The sequence below is a fragment of the Callionymus lyra genome, chromosome 1 (genome assembly GCF_982586985.1).
Source record: "Callionymus lyra chromosome 1, fCalLyr1.hap1.1, whole genome shotgun sequence".
Classification (NCBI taxonomy): Eukaryota; Metazoa; Chordata; class Actinopteri; order Syngnathiformes; family Callionymidae; genus Callionymus; species Callionymus lyra.
The window spans coordinates 11,815,137-11,830,501 of NC_141818.1; the positions used below are offsets into that span (position 1 = coordinate 11,815,137).

The 15,365-nt window shown below is 39.3% G+C and overlaps 1 protein-coding gene across 1 annotated transcript; it reads right to left on the reverse strand.

Moving 5' to 3' along the window:
• Window positions 1-263: 263 nt before the first annotated feature.
• LOC148087991 (coiled-coil domain-containing protein 42 homolog) lies at window positions 264-3,248 on the reverse strand. Its single transcript, XM_087801284.1, has 7 exons — window positions 3,002-3,248; window positions 2,784-2,895; window positions 2,007-2,099; window positions 1,132-1,323; window positions 709-930; window positions 476-640; window positions 264-406 (listed from the first exon to the last, which is right to left on the reverse strand). The coding sequence occupies exons 1-7, from the start codon at window positions 3,028-3,030 to the stop codon at window positions 347-349; spliced, it is 873 nt and encodes a 290-aa protein (XP_087657410.1). The 5' UTR covers window positions 3,031-3,248; the 3' UTR covers window positions 264-346.
• Window positions 3,249-15,365: the final 12,117 nt, after the last annotated feature.

Sequence of the window (15,365 nt, forward strand, 5' to 3'; positions counted from 1 at the left end):
TAACAAAACTGTTGCTTTCGTACATAAAAAGATGATGTCAAAGTGAAAGTTTGTTTGGTTTCAATCAAGCAAAAGGCACCAAATCAAGACGTACTGTATCAACAGACAATTTGAGGTCATAATGAACATGTTTTAGGAAGGAAACACTCACGATCAGTGTGAGAAAATCCAAACTCCACAAAGACAAATTCAGATTTGTCTTAAATTGGATTACAACACAGCCCTTTTTGACTATGGTCCCTACAAAGAAGAATTAAAACCTCTATATCTGGCAGGTGCTGTATTTATTAAGTATATCCAGGGAATCACAAAGGATCAATCTATAAATAAAATAAACTAGCAGTTATCATGTGCAATTCTTTTCCCGCTTCACAATGTCATCATGGTCCTGGATGAAAATGCTAATCTGTGAAAGAGAAACAGAAGTTTTTCTTCATTTTCAGTCACTTTTCTAATGGCTGTAATGCTCCCAAACCTTGTCCAGCTGTGACCCGGTGTCGCTCATGGCTACAGCTCCGTCTCCTCCGACCTCCACTACTCCATACGTCAACTCGTAAAGATTCAAGGTCGCCATTTTAATTTGACCCAGTAGAAGTGTTTCATTTGTCGCACTTTCCTGGATACGACTCCACTCCCGGTCCTGTGTATGAAAGACACAATTGTTCGACTAACGTTCCAACGCGTGATCTCAACGGTGGCGTCTCGTACCCAGGATTCCGCCTCGGCAAACGTCTTCTCTAGTTCGGTCTGGAGCTGCAACAGCTGGTTGTTCCTGCTCAGAACGGTCAGGCGATGCTGCTCCTCTTGCATCAGGAGAACTTTTCTCTGCTGGTTCACCTGCTCGTCCGCCTCACTGAACCTCACACTGAAGTGCTCTCTGGTGTGAAGAAGATTCTCGAGACAATCCGTGACGGCCTGGACATTTTCAAACTTAAAAAAGAAAACAGGTACATATTAACTTCATGTCTTTTTGTGTAATTATAACAATTTATTTGAAATATTCATTGAAATTCGAGGTCAAATTGATTTTAAGGGTTTTAGGTTAACCTACATTTTGCAAATCATCAGAAAATAAACTTTGCGAATTAACATTTTTTTTTTTTTAGTTGGAAAAAATGAAGTAAATGTAACCTTTGTTGTTTGGATGACCTGTTGCAGAAAGTCATGAAACAGAGAATATCTCTGGAGCTCACGCAGCTGCTGCTCGATTCTCTTCTCCAGTTCAGTTCGCTCTTCCTGAAGGTTCTCCAGCTCTGCCTCCAAGCCGACCAGCTCCCTCCTCTGCTTCTCCACTTTTACAACCGTACGCTTCGTCTCATTATCCTTGTTGAGGAAAACATGCTTTAGTTTTTTTAACAGCGCCTTTAAATGTGGAAAAAGGAAACATTTTCCTCGATACTTTGATATGGGTCATTAGTTTGTATTTTTTTTCTTCATTAATCTAAACAAAATAAAAAATAACTTATTGTCTTGGGGCAGGAGCCTGTCCCAGCTACACAGGGTGAGACCTAGGGACACCCTGGAGAGGCCACAAAATACCTTCACACTCATGAACATTTTAGTCAACAATACATATAAATTATCTAAATAAAGTATCTAATTTATAATCAACTTAAAATATAAGTATTTAAAAACAATAAATAGAATGAAGATAAATCAAACTAACAATACTTATTCACTCTTTTTTTTTTTGCTTATTACCATTATGTTATCATAAGTGCAGGAGCCTGTCCCAGCTACATAGGGTAAGACCTGGGGAGAAAGTTATTCAACTACAAACTTTTCTTTTAATTTTTTTATTCATCGATAAATACTTTTTTATTCTTTAAATAAAACAATGTATTAAATAAAGTATATAAAAAAATAATACATGTATTCTATTTCCAAGTAATAAAAAATTATAACTATGAATCAATTAAGGGAGAATTTGTAACTCGAAATTTGGATGGTACAAAATTAAGCCTCATTTGTAAACCTAGCAAGGAAAGGGTAGTAAGTAAACTTACTTTTTGTGATATATCTCTGCTCAGGCTCAATCCTTTTGTTCTCCCAGCATCTCTTCGCAGCTCATCTTTGAGACGTCCCAAACGTTCTGTTTTCTGACAAAGAAACAAGAGAGAGAGAAACTGTATATTTAACTTCTAAAACGAACTTTTCCCATGTTTAGTGGATTATAAACAGTTATAATCACAAGTGAACCAAAAAAAAAACAACCATCTTGTGGTGCTGTAGTCTTTTGGCCTCTTTAAAAGAACCAGCTCTGAGTCTACTCTCGTAAAGACAGGCCGACACAGCTGGAGAAAAACACTCATTAAACATGAAGGAAATATGATGTTTTTTCATAAGCAAAGTCCACCGCTTTGTAATGAACAACAATTAAAAATAAAGCTAGTTTTTCTTTAAAAGTGCAATAGTTATTAAAAGAAAACAATATCTCGAGTCTATTATTTTAAAGCTAATGTCCTCTGGTGTAGCTATATTAGAATTAAAACCAAATTTAGAGTAACTTTAAATCAAAAATATATAAGGAAAAGAGCAGTGTCAATAAAAAACAGGCCTCCAGCATATGTGCAGTTATGTAACAAGTGTGTATGCTAACTTGAGACCCCTAAAGGCTACATTTAGCCTCCCAGACATATTAAAACACCCACTATGTAAGACGAGAAGCATTTGAAATAATATTTAAACACATTTTTTCCTCGTTGGAGACTCAAACGTCAATCATTTGTGGTGTTAGCCCGTTAGCATATGTTAGCATATGTTAGCATGAGTTAGCTCGTCACCTGTCTGCTCGCCTCAATCACCGCTGACAGGCTCTCCTGCTCGCGGCGCTTCCTCCGTGAATGAATCAAAGCATCGGTCCAGTCGCACATCCAGCTTCCGGTCATCGCGAAGCTGCCAAAACACAGACAGAACAAGTTTAAATTAACACACTTTCAAGTTTACAACATTAATTGCTAGGATTGGATTGGATTTTTTTTTTTTTTTTTTACGAACTCACTGGGAAGTCTCGGGCTGTCTGGAGTCCATGTCTGGAGGACGTCTCCAGCTTTCACACGCTATATATTTCAAGGTCCAGCTTTTCGGTCCGAGTTTATTTCAGAAACTTTTTTTTTTTTGCTCTCTCTTTGTGCAGCTCTGGTTACCATGGAAACGGACGCGTTCGGAGGCAGCGCCACCAGCAGCTATAAAATAAATCTGTCCTGGTTACCACGACACGTGATGTTCAGCGTTTTATTCCTAGACATCTTGTGTCTTCTGCATCCGATTGTTGATTTATTCCTGCTGTTTTCACCAGTTTAAAATGTAAAAAATAATAAAATAAAGTCTAATATGCATAATTCTATAGAGAATATTTACTTCCGGGTTTCTAGTGTCCATATATTTTTGGAAGAATCTTGCGTTAATATGCGTATCACGATACAGGGTCAACGTTACGATGTATTGCGATATATTGCAAATTGGTAAAAATAATCCCTTATGTGTGATTCCTGAATTTTCAAAATTAAGCGTATCATTACTAATGGTGTGAATTGACAACACGATATGTATCACGATACGATATATTGTGATACAGTATGAACAAGTATATATTTGTAGTATTATCCAAGTACTCTGGTGTTGCAGAATTTACAGACCACGTGGCTCTTGACAAATTCGTAACTGCTTTGATTCGTTTTGAAACCAAAAATTGTTTTCAATCAGCTTGAAAGGCTGCTGGAGTCGACTGTATCCACTCGTCCTCAGTCATCTCGGGCATCTTGCAAGATTTCATTGATTCTTTAGCTGGGAAGAAAGTGACTGCTGCCATCTAGCGGCGAGAGATTTAATTGCGACACTAAAATGAACAAAAGCTGAGAATATTTGCATGTTAATTGTTAAATAAAAAATAAATAAAAATGATACAAATGCTTATACTGTATGATATCATGAAATATCGCGATATTTAAGTGTATCAATATTTTCTTACATCCCCAATTTGTAGTACTATCTTTTTTTTCTAAACTCAGTTTGACTTTTTGATTGTAGATAAATGCACCATAACATTATGACCACTTGCTTTATCAGAGGGAGAAATAATTCCACAATAATAAATGTAAAATGATTATTTAACTAACAATAACCAGTACAGTGTAATTTATCTGTTCTTGAGGCGACCTCAACCTATACTCAGTTCCATAGTACCAACATATATCAATATATATCACTATAAAATTATATTTTGTTTTACTATAAGGAAGCTCTTTCGCTCTTGGCGGTTCAATATTTTAACAGTCGTCTCCAGAACGCCACTAGGAACCACCGGAGAGCCCAGGCGTGTTATTTCTTTTCCCCAGGAATGTGTGATGTTTTCTCGTCGAGCACAAAAGTCACAGTGTATCACACCTCGCCCTCGCTGATGTTCAGAGCGCACGAGCCTCACACACATCACGTTGCCCGGCGTGAACCATGGCCGACACACGGTGACACTCGCAGACATCCCGGATAAAGGACGTGTGAAATCATTGCGACTGGTTATGAATCTCTTCCTTATCCATCATGATATGTGACTCGCGCGTTTTTCTTGCAAGATATTATTGGTAGTAAACTTATCCTAGGAAGTACATTCAAGTGTATTCATTTATTGGAGAGGGGAGAAGATGATGGACATGAGGTGATGATGATAAGTATCCAGAAACATGAGTGAAAGAAGGAGGAGGAGGAAATGAGTCATCGGTGTAACTCTGTAGAGAGAAAAATTGCATCCAAATGTCTCTGATGATGATGGTATTCAATAGTCCATCCGTCAGGTTATGGAAAAACATTAGGAGAAGCGGGTTTTTTAATGTGGTGGCGATGATTACGTCCCTCTAGAACAGACCTGGGCAAATTGCGGCCCGGGGGCCACATGCGGCCCTTTGACTTTATTAATGCGGCCCTCGTAATGTCAAAGTATGATCATGTATAAATGGTTCTAATGCATTAACAAATGAATTTTGTATTTATTATTAATTTACATTTTCACATAACTCTTCCCTCCTTATTATGTGTAATTTTTTTGTGTATATATTAATCCCTCAAAACATTTGTTTCAAGTTAATTGAAGAAATGTTTTGAAAAAAACAAATCTATACAAGAATAAAATAGCAGCTAATTTAGCTTAATAAATGTCACGGCCTAATGACGAATGTCCTTTTTGGGGGGGGATTTTTTCGTCTTTTCTTTTTGCTTGACGGCCCCTAACAACAATCACAGAATTTAATGTGGCCCCTTGAAGAATTTTAATTGCCCACCCCTGCTCTAGAATGAAGGGCAATACAGCCTCCATGATCACTTGGATATAGATGACAGTGTGTCCCGAGACACCACCACAAAACTTGTTATCACCTTTGAGCGGCAGGTGTGTCCACAGACATCACATGTTTATGTAATAGCCGACGAAGGAAGGATGAGAGGAGGTTGGAAAGGAAAGGTGACATTAGCGTAGATAATGGAATTATTATGTGCTGTTATTTTTTTTGAATAATCATCTCCAGGTGGGGGCAAAGAGGTGACACCAGATCAGGAGAGTGCATAAGTGTGTTTCCTCAAGAATCCCCCCCCCCCACACACACACACACCGACACACAAATAGACTAATACAAGCAGAAAATGATTGGGAGAAGTGGAAGCTTAACCTAAATGCAGTGAAGGGGAAAACAACAACACCGATGACTGCAGGCAGAGATGCAGCTGTATTCATTTTTGATGAATGAAGGACTTGACACACACACATACACACACACACACAGCCAGTACTCTATTAATACTAATGCAAGGATGCTATTATAATAAAAGCATGTTGTGTCAGTTGGCAGCTGCAGTGTGAGGCTGAGGATATGGGGACATCACACCCATGTAAACACCAGCAGACCTTTTAACAGCCAAGAAGGTGGTGGGTGAATATGTCAGGATCTGCTGCACACATGCAAAGAGCAGCGAGCAGCCCAACTATTACCTGGTTCAGTGGCTTTCTATTTAAAAAAAGTTTATTTTCAGCTCATTTAATAAAACCGGCTATGACTTGCTAAAGAGCACAAGGAATAGGTGGATAGAGAGATATTAAGAGAGGCATTATAGGAGGTAAAGAAGAGAGTGCAGGCAGGTTGGGATGGATATTGAGAATGTGCAATACCAAGAAAGGAACATATTACCATTTCTACTGCTATGGAAAGCCTTATGAAGGCACTAGAACGCATTTTAACCTGTCGGTACTTATTGCCTTCCAGTACTTACTGACCCGCTTAAATCTATATACTAAAATGAAGTGAAAGTGCAAATTATGAAAATGCTAATCACACCAACCTTGAATTATGTTTTTTGTATCTGACATAGCTCAGACTGTAGAGCAAAGCTATTAAGTATGACCCTATAGAAATATCTCTGATAGCTAAGTAAATATATATATATATATTTTGTTTGGTTATTCCTTTTTAAAATCAATAAACACCATAAAACAAGTCAAGGCCTTTTTTCCTCCTTTTTATTTGTCATTTTTGCGAGTACTTATTTTACGTGAAGTACATTTTGAAGTACATTGAATAAATGTTTAGAAAGGAAAATTCCTATGGCGACATCTTTTTAATTTGAAATCTTTAGGTTTTGTTCCTTTCTATAGGCATGCTGGCCCCTGAGAACAGTCACTGTATATAATGTGGCCCAAGAGGAAATTGAATTGCACACCTCTGCTGTAGAGTTATTGGCTTGTGGCCGAAGAAGTTGCGGGTTCGATCCCAACTCTGGATATTAATTTGTCATTGTGTTCCTGATCAAGACACTTGACCACGATTGCTCCTGAGAGAAATAATAATAATCATTTTATTTATATATCACTTTTTAACGGTAGTTACAAAGTGCTTTACATAAAAGCAAACAACTACAGTGAAAAATGACACAATACATTAAAACAGAACAGTAATAAAACAAGATAAAACAACACACGTTCCATTAAATAAAATGATAAAAACACTGAAAATAAAGGAGAGTAAAAGCCCATTGATGAAACCAGTTAAGCGTTAAAAGGCGACATTACAGAAAAGCCAGTCTGTTAAAGTGTGTTTTTAAAAGAGATTTTAAAAGAAGGCACAGACTCAGCCAGTCTTATCTCCTTTGCGTCACAGCCTACTGCCATCAGTGAGTGAATGTGTGTAAATGGACAAAAAATAAGTAAGTGGTAAGTTGCTTTGAAGAATGCCTTCTCATGCATAAATATCTCACATAAACATATGTATATGGCCATAGTTGAGCTCTGACAGGAGGCTGAGTTTTTTTTAATAGTTTATGTATACATCATACAGACCAAATCTATAAAAAGGGATGGAATATTTTACTATAGACATGTCTATTTTACTATCTTTTCGTCATATTTTCATTTGACTGAATCAAAATCTCATTTTAAAAAGTGCTAGTTTAAATTTTTAAATGCTTTTGAGTTAATAGTTGTAACTTGATTGGTTTCATATGAAACAGCCAATATCGTTGGCAATCGAGGTAGCAGAAAATAATAGTATATAAATAAATAAATAAAATGTTTTAATTCAAGTTAATGGATCATCTAAATATAGAATATTTGCTTTGATAATAAGCAAAATGTGAGTTAATGTCTTAACCAAGATTCATTGAGACATTAAGACAATTTTCCCTTTCCACACACACCAACACACACACACACACACACACACACACACACACACACACACACACACACACACACACCGCACACTAGAGTGGTGCAGTAACAAACATTTTGGTATCCATAATTAAAGGTCAACATTGTGGTGCAAACCGATATTGAGAGGAAGTCTGTGTAAATGCAAATGCCTTGTCAGACGGAGAGGACGGCGACTCTCTGACACCATCCATTAATAATGAGACACGATCACAAAATTGCGGCGAGCATGAAGCAAACAATGCTGCTGCCGCCGCCAAACAAAGGGCTCTGACAGGAGGCTGACTGAGTGCTTCATGTGGGCGCAGTGTTTAGAGCAACTGATGTGTATGAAAGGATTTGTTTATGTATTGATGTTTGTGTTTGTCTCACAGCAGTGGTCTTGTCGGGACTGTTTGCAGACATGACGGTACACGGCGAGCTACATGCCTCCAGAGAGTGCAGGGTAACAAACAGGAGAGAGGCTGACAGAGGATGCTGAGCTCCAGGGGACTTTGAAAATGAATAAAATTAATTAGACCTCATTTCTCACGCACGCTATAATGAGCCGTGGTGGAGCATTTGTTGCATTTTAATCCAACTTTAAAAGTCAAAACATATATTTAACAGCATTACATACGAGGTCGAGTACTGGGAACCTAAGTTAAATAAAAATTAAATACATTTGTTAAAGAAAATCATTCAAAAAAAGACAATATATCAATATCTAAAATGTGTTTGGAAAGTAGTTGTTCCAAGTAATGGAAAGGATCATTAAAGGTCATTCAAATCTTGTGGATTAGAAAAACAGGTTTTCACTATCAATATCTCTTTGTTACTTGAAGTGTATCAATAAAAACTTGCTGAGGCTTGTTTTTGGAAACATTTGATGGACAAAGCCATGAGAGCAGCTATCGGGTTAAATAAGTGATAAACATTTACTACTTACTGTATACTCACTTGTGTTTGCCAGTGAAGGAATACTTTGGTTTTGCAATTATTGATTTTCTTTTAAAATTATTCCGATGAAAAGAAAAATCATTATCTTAAAGCATTGAAAAGTTTTTTTGGGCTCCCCCCAGTGTGAGGAAAGTGTAACTTCAACGTTGTGGCTCCTTCATTGGACTGTTGCCCAGCACCACATGTGAATCTGTGTACAAAACAAGACAAAAGCTCTTTTTGCATCACTTTTTTGTTTTATCTTTTCCTGTAACTCATTCATTCATATGAAAATGTGTCTAATCCACTTATGACTAATGCGTAATTCATGAATTTTCAAAATGTATCGTATCAATACTACGGGTATGTTTTGGCAAAAATCTGGCGATACGATATGCATCACGGTACCGGGGCATCGATACGTTATATTGCGATACTGCAGGAACAAGGATATGTTTATAGTATTGTCGAGTACTTAACTCTGGTGTTGCAGAATTAACAGACCACATGACTGTTGATAGAAGTCGTAACTGCTTTGATTCGCTTTGTAACCAAAAATTGTCCACACATCAGGTTGAAAAGCTGCTGGAGTCGACTGTATCCTCTCGTCCTCAGTCATAGCGGGCATCTTGCAGGATTCAATCGATTCTTTAGCTGGGAAGGAAGTGGTGACTTCTGCCATCTAGCAGCCAGAGATATAATTGCGACACACAAATGAACAAAGCTCAGAATATTTGAATGTTGCGATACTGTGGGAACAAGAATATATTTGTGGTATATTCAAGTACTTGATTCTAGGGTATTCGGTATCCCCTAGTCCTAAATCACCGCCGCGTTCTCGTGGTTAATAAAGTTAATTATGTTAATTTTAGACTATATATCATTATTTTATTTATTACACACTATTGCGATCTATCTATATAAAGTGGTAACACATGAAATATAATTGTGAAGCCAAAATTAAAAAAAATCGATACAGAGTTGTCGAATATCGATACAGCAAAAGAACATCGCAATATATCGCCATATTGATATTTTTATAATCCCTAATCATTAAAGAAAAGATGTATTCTAAACCAAAAATATGTTACATTGCACTTCTTTAATATAAATAAAGCAAAGAGAACAATTCTCGCTCTGGAAAAGAAAATCAAGTTTATCCTAATATTTCTGTTAAGTAGTTTTTCTTGTCCAATAAGAAACTGTGTGTGTGTTTCTGCTGGTGTGCAGTCAGTGCTGGCAGCGATATCATTATGTTGTGAGTCGTGCCTGAGCGAGGGGTCCGGACTGAGGTCAGGGACCCGGGATGTAATCTTTTCATTGAACAGGACTTTCCAGAATGCATGTGTGTGTGTGTGTGTGTGTGTGTGTGTGTGTGTGTTTCTACGGTAGCGCTTCTTTGTCCCTTGAAGGTTTTTCCTGCGACCCCCCGCCCCGCCTCCCTCTCTCTCTCCCTGTGTTTCGGGGTTGAGATTAGCGTGCCTCTCTGGTCCTCCGGCTGTAATCGGACGGGACATTGGCTCCATGACGGCCCGCTGCCCCCACCACCACCCACTGAGGGAGCGCCTCTACCCCTTTTCACCCAGTCATGTGTGTGTGGCGGCCGGTCGTGGGACCATCGCGGCGTGTGAGGAGTTAAAACAATTATTCTGGCTCACATCACAAACATTTTGCGTGGAAGGGGGCGGCGAAGGAGATGGTCCTCACGTTACCAAAATACCTTCCTCGTGAGTTTCCCTGAAAGTGAAAGTCAGAGATAAGCTCGATGGGGGATCGGGGTGCTCTCGGATAAACAGAGACCGCTGATCAGGTTAGTCTGAGCCCTCTGACCCGGGACTGGCCTGTCTGCTGTTAGTTTGACCTTTGCCCCCGTCCCTTTGTCTTTAAGATAGAGCCCACAAACTAACCGCACACACAAGTACACACTCTCCTCTTTGGCCTCTTATCTTTGACAGCACTCATCCTCATATTAAGATCTACATCAGTGATTTCAGGGCGGTTTCGGCCATAAACTCTCATTTAGGGGCGAATTAGCCCCGGTCGCGCTCTTGTTACTTCACTGTGCTTAACAACATTAGCTTGTTCTCGTGGCTTTTAAATAACAGCAAGGATGGATCGTATTGTGTAAATAAACCTCGGTTTCCTCCTATCATATGTAACGGTCCTCGCAGCTGTGATGTCATAGTGTTATTGATCCTCGCTGGAGCGATATAAAGCATCCATCCCACTCATAAGCTTAACAACGGCTCAGACAAACGTGTGTGGAGAGGCAGAGGAACAAAGAAATACTCTGACTTTAATGCCTCTCTCCAACATTGAAACATGATCACAGCCCGGGTGGAAATATTCCTGCCTCGAATGACACAAGCTGTCGGCTTTTACTGCCACGGAGATAAAGCACCGTCGGCCCAATAGACATGAACCATAATCAACTTTTCCCAATTACACTCCATCTCGGACCACTTATTCCACACGAAATGGCATCACTAATGATGGACATCTCGCAAGCATTTCTCAGTGTCTCGCCACAATCTCCAAATACACATTTATATGTTCAAATCAATGTTTTAGTCCGTGGTAAGAGAAGCTTTATATACGTCTTTGTCTCTTAATAATGCTCGTCCTGATGAGAGAAATGGTTTTGTGTTGCTGGGCAGAGCAGGGCCGGATCTACCGTGCTGCCACCCTAAAAAGAAAGCCTTGCCACCCCTGCTTAATACCCAATTCGAAGCGACTAATAGAACAATTTACGATCTTGCGACTCAAATGTCCGACTGCAGTGAATGCAGCACGACCCTTTGGCTGTGTTTGACCACATTGAGGTCAAAGATCATGTAGAAACTAACAATTTTATCTTGTGTTTACTTCAATTATTTAATACTAGTCCCTATGATTTCATATTTTGTTTTTCTTGGCATGTTTGTTAGAATGTATTGCCCCTTAAAAAGCATTAAAGTGAATATAAAAATTAATGACATCAAAAATAAATAAAAGTTATGAAATATATCTCTTTTTTACGTCTTTTTAAGATTAGACGTGTTTTAGACGCATCTATTATGGAGTGCGAACATACAATTGCTCATCAAACTGATTACATTCAGTTTATATATACACAATTTAGAAATATAAGTTAAAAGGCCAAGAAAACATAAGATAAACACAGAAGTCCCAGAAAATCAGGGAAAAGCCTGCACAAATAAGAATGTCTTAAGATGTTTGACCCCCACCATCGAAGGTTTCTGGCCCCTCATGACACCCCATAAATATTTTTCTAGACCCGGCCATGGGGCAGAGGATAAAGAACAATTCCTGAGACCCGGTTGTTTCTTACTTTGATCTTACATTACAATAAACAGGCAAAAACATTACGACAAATGGAACATTCTGTGATATTTTAATCCATTTTCCTTGGCCTCCACCCAAGACTGGTGCCTATCCTAGCCACTTAGATTGAGAAGTGGACACAATCTAACCAGGCAGATTAAGTATAGATCTACTAATCCGAAACAATTTCAGACTTTATAGCTGTTTTAAGAATGTGGGAGGAAGCCTGAGGTACTCAGCCCACCAGTAAATGGGGATTGTAAGAGACCATAAGAGTACAACGTGGTAGAAAAAAACTAGGATGGCCATTAACACTTTTGTTAAAGAGGAACATCCACAGTTAAACTTGCAATACAAATGAAAGAATATTCACAGGTCAGGACTGAGAATATGTGAAATATTCTTGTTTTGCATGCATATCCCTGGTTGTTTAAAGGCGAAACCTATGCATAGACTTGGATATTATTGTTATTTACATTATCTGGTTAAAAGATACAGTATATGAAAAGCCTGTGGAACACATGAAATCTGATTAAGGGCCGCAAATGGCCCCTAGGCTGCACTAAGCGTGTGCTATCACGTCTTCTGACCCTTCAGATCACATGACACAGGACATCGTTAGGACTTCCTCATACTGGACATTCAATAAATCTCCTGGTTCCCCCATCCAAGCTCACACACACCTAATGACCATCCTACCTCTAACCCCATTTGTCTGACACCTTTCCCTCATGTCATGCTTAAAGCTGTGATGATGGTTTGCCAGAAAGTAGAATTAAACATACCTTTATTCGCTTGCAGTTAATACAAAACTCTGCAGTGAGAATTCTGACCTGCTCTAGTAGAAGAACTCACATTTCTCCGATCCTTAAAACTCTTCACTGGCTTCCAGTTTCTTTCAGGATCAAATTTAAAATTCTGGTTCTTACTTTCAGATCTATTCATGGTCAGACTCCTCCTTACATCACTGATCTGATCCAGCCTTAGACCCCAGCTTGGGCTCTGAGGTCGATCAGAATCTACTGATGGTTCCTGAACACGGTTCAGGACCAGAGGAGAGAAATCCTTCCAGACTGTTGCTCCTAAGCTTTGAAACTATCTTCCTCTCTCTGTGTGTTTGATGATCTACTGACTCCTTTAAGAAACATCTTAAGACATTTTTAGTGGTGCAGGCTTTTCCCTGATATTCTAGGACTCCTGTGTTTGTCTTATGTGTCTTGACCTTTTAAAGTATATATTTTAACTGTGTATTGTTTTTGATTGTTCAAGCGCTTTGTGACCCTGGTCTAGAAACCTGCTTATATGTTAAGCAATAAATATTTGAAGGATTAAAATGTGACAGATAAAACAAAACAGTTGAAAGAACTTAATTGAAACTGTGTGTATGTGTGTGTGTGGGGGTGGGTGGTACGCACGTGTGTGTGTGTGTGTGTGTGTGTGTGTGTGTGTGTGCGAGTTCTCAGGCATATATGTTGAGATAACGATAAGCACCACTTAAGCCCTTTGATCATCAACGTTCCATCAATTCACTGGTCAACCAGTGTGTCTGAGACAGAGTGTATAGATCACACACACACACAGATACACACACACAGACACAAGTAAACACACACACGGTCGTGGCGATGTTATATAATTGGGTATAATCAGGGGCTTCGTACAGCCCAGTTCGAAACCTCAAAGGATTCAAGCGAGAGCCTCAACTGTCGTGAAGACTGAGGAGGGACAGACCATTCGTCAGAGCCGGGGGGCCCCTTCTGACACCCACCGCCCCCCTCGCCTTGGCCTGATTTAGTCTAGTGATGTGGGGTTAAGCAGGAACAGTACCTCTGAAGAGCTGCCTGCTTAACCTCTGACCCCCGGCAAAAGAAAGAGAGAGCGGGACCGATGTACTGTACAAGAGCCGCTGGAACAACAGATACCTGTCGCTGCAGCAAGTGAAGCCGTGAAGCTCAGTGAGCAGGTGTAGCCGTGACACGTATCCGTCTGCACCCCCACACTTTCACAGTCCGACGGCCGCGGAGACCCCCTTCCACACCGCCGGTCAGCGCGTTGTCAGTGAGGCGGTCCAGCTGCTGGAGACTCGTGATGCCAAACAACCTGTCAGAGATAAGAAGAGGAGGACGAGGTATGCTCAGCACCCTCGGCGCATGGGGGGCAGGGTGGAGTGGAAACGTGGGGAGGGTCTCGCACTCGAAACCTCTTACGCGTGATAAGGAAACATGGTAACGCTGTTGCATTGTTGCACTCACTTCATGGCTGTCAGCTGCTTCCACTTATGACATGCTGGACGACTTAAAATATCTCGACCTTCTTTTTCCCTTCTTGAAAAGCATCCGAGAAAATAAAAGCACCTGATGGATTGTTTTGACAATTAGAATAAAGCTATAAAATATGACACAAAGCACCTTCAAAAAACATAAAATGACTTTTTATCGTCTTGGTCCTTCTCAGTGAACTCATAACTGAGTCTGTGTGTATTGAGGGGATTTCTGCCGTCGTCATTCATGTACTTGCCTCCTTTGAGAACTTGTTCTCTGCCTCCTGGATCTATAAGAATTGACTAAATGGATTCTGATCTTTAAGGAGTAGCAGTGAGAAGCCTGCGCGACTCTTGACTCACGTGCATGATGACCCTGTTCCAGGTTTAGGTCGGCAAACAAAAGAAGTTGTAGGAGTTACCTAGTGCATCAACTCGTTGACATCGGTGTCAAAGTAAATCCCGTGAAGGGGCCAAAATCCTTGAACTATCCAAGCCACAAGTACTAACAAACTCTAACAAACGTAACCAAATGTAACAAGAAGTATGAGTTAAATTGAAATATTGACTTTGGATTTTGAAGGCTTGAACACCCATAACTACTTGGATTTAGAACCAATCATCCAGGGGCCACAGATAATGACTTGGCGGACAGAATTTTGAGTTTGACACATAAACGTTAAGGTAAATTAAAATGTGCAAGTCAAATTCTGTCAGCAGAAAGGGTAGTCTGGTAAAAGTACTAACAGTAAATAGGAAGTTTCTTTCTTCTTTACTGCAAATTCTCTTGCTCAACTTTGTAAGCATTGACATTTCAGTGCATGTTTTTATATTTGTGGTCCCCAACCATGGGATCAGAGGTCCAGGATCAGACTCTAAGCCATTTCCTGGCCTCATATGAGGAAAGTATTATAATTTGATAAATGTTGTATTTATTATTAGTGTCTAAAAAAAAGTATTTTATTTTGAATAAAGACCAGAATTCTTCTAAAGGAAACATACATCTGTGACTCTTGAAGATCCATTACTCTTAAAATACAGCTGTAAACTAGCAAAAAAGAGAAAAAACTATTATTTATAAAATTATATATGGGATCATTAACTTGCAGACGTATTACGAGTATTATATTGTTTGACATTTAATTTTTATGATCTGAAGTTTGGCCTTTTTTTTGG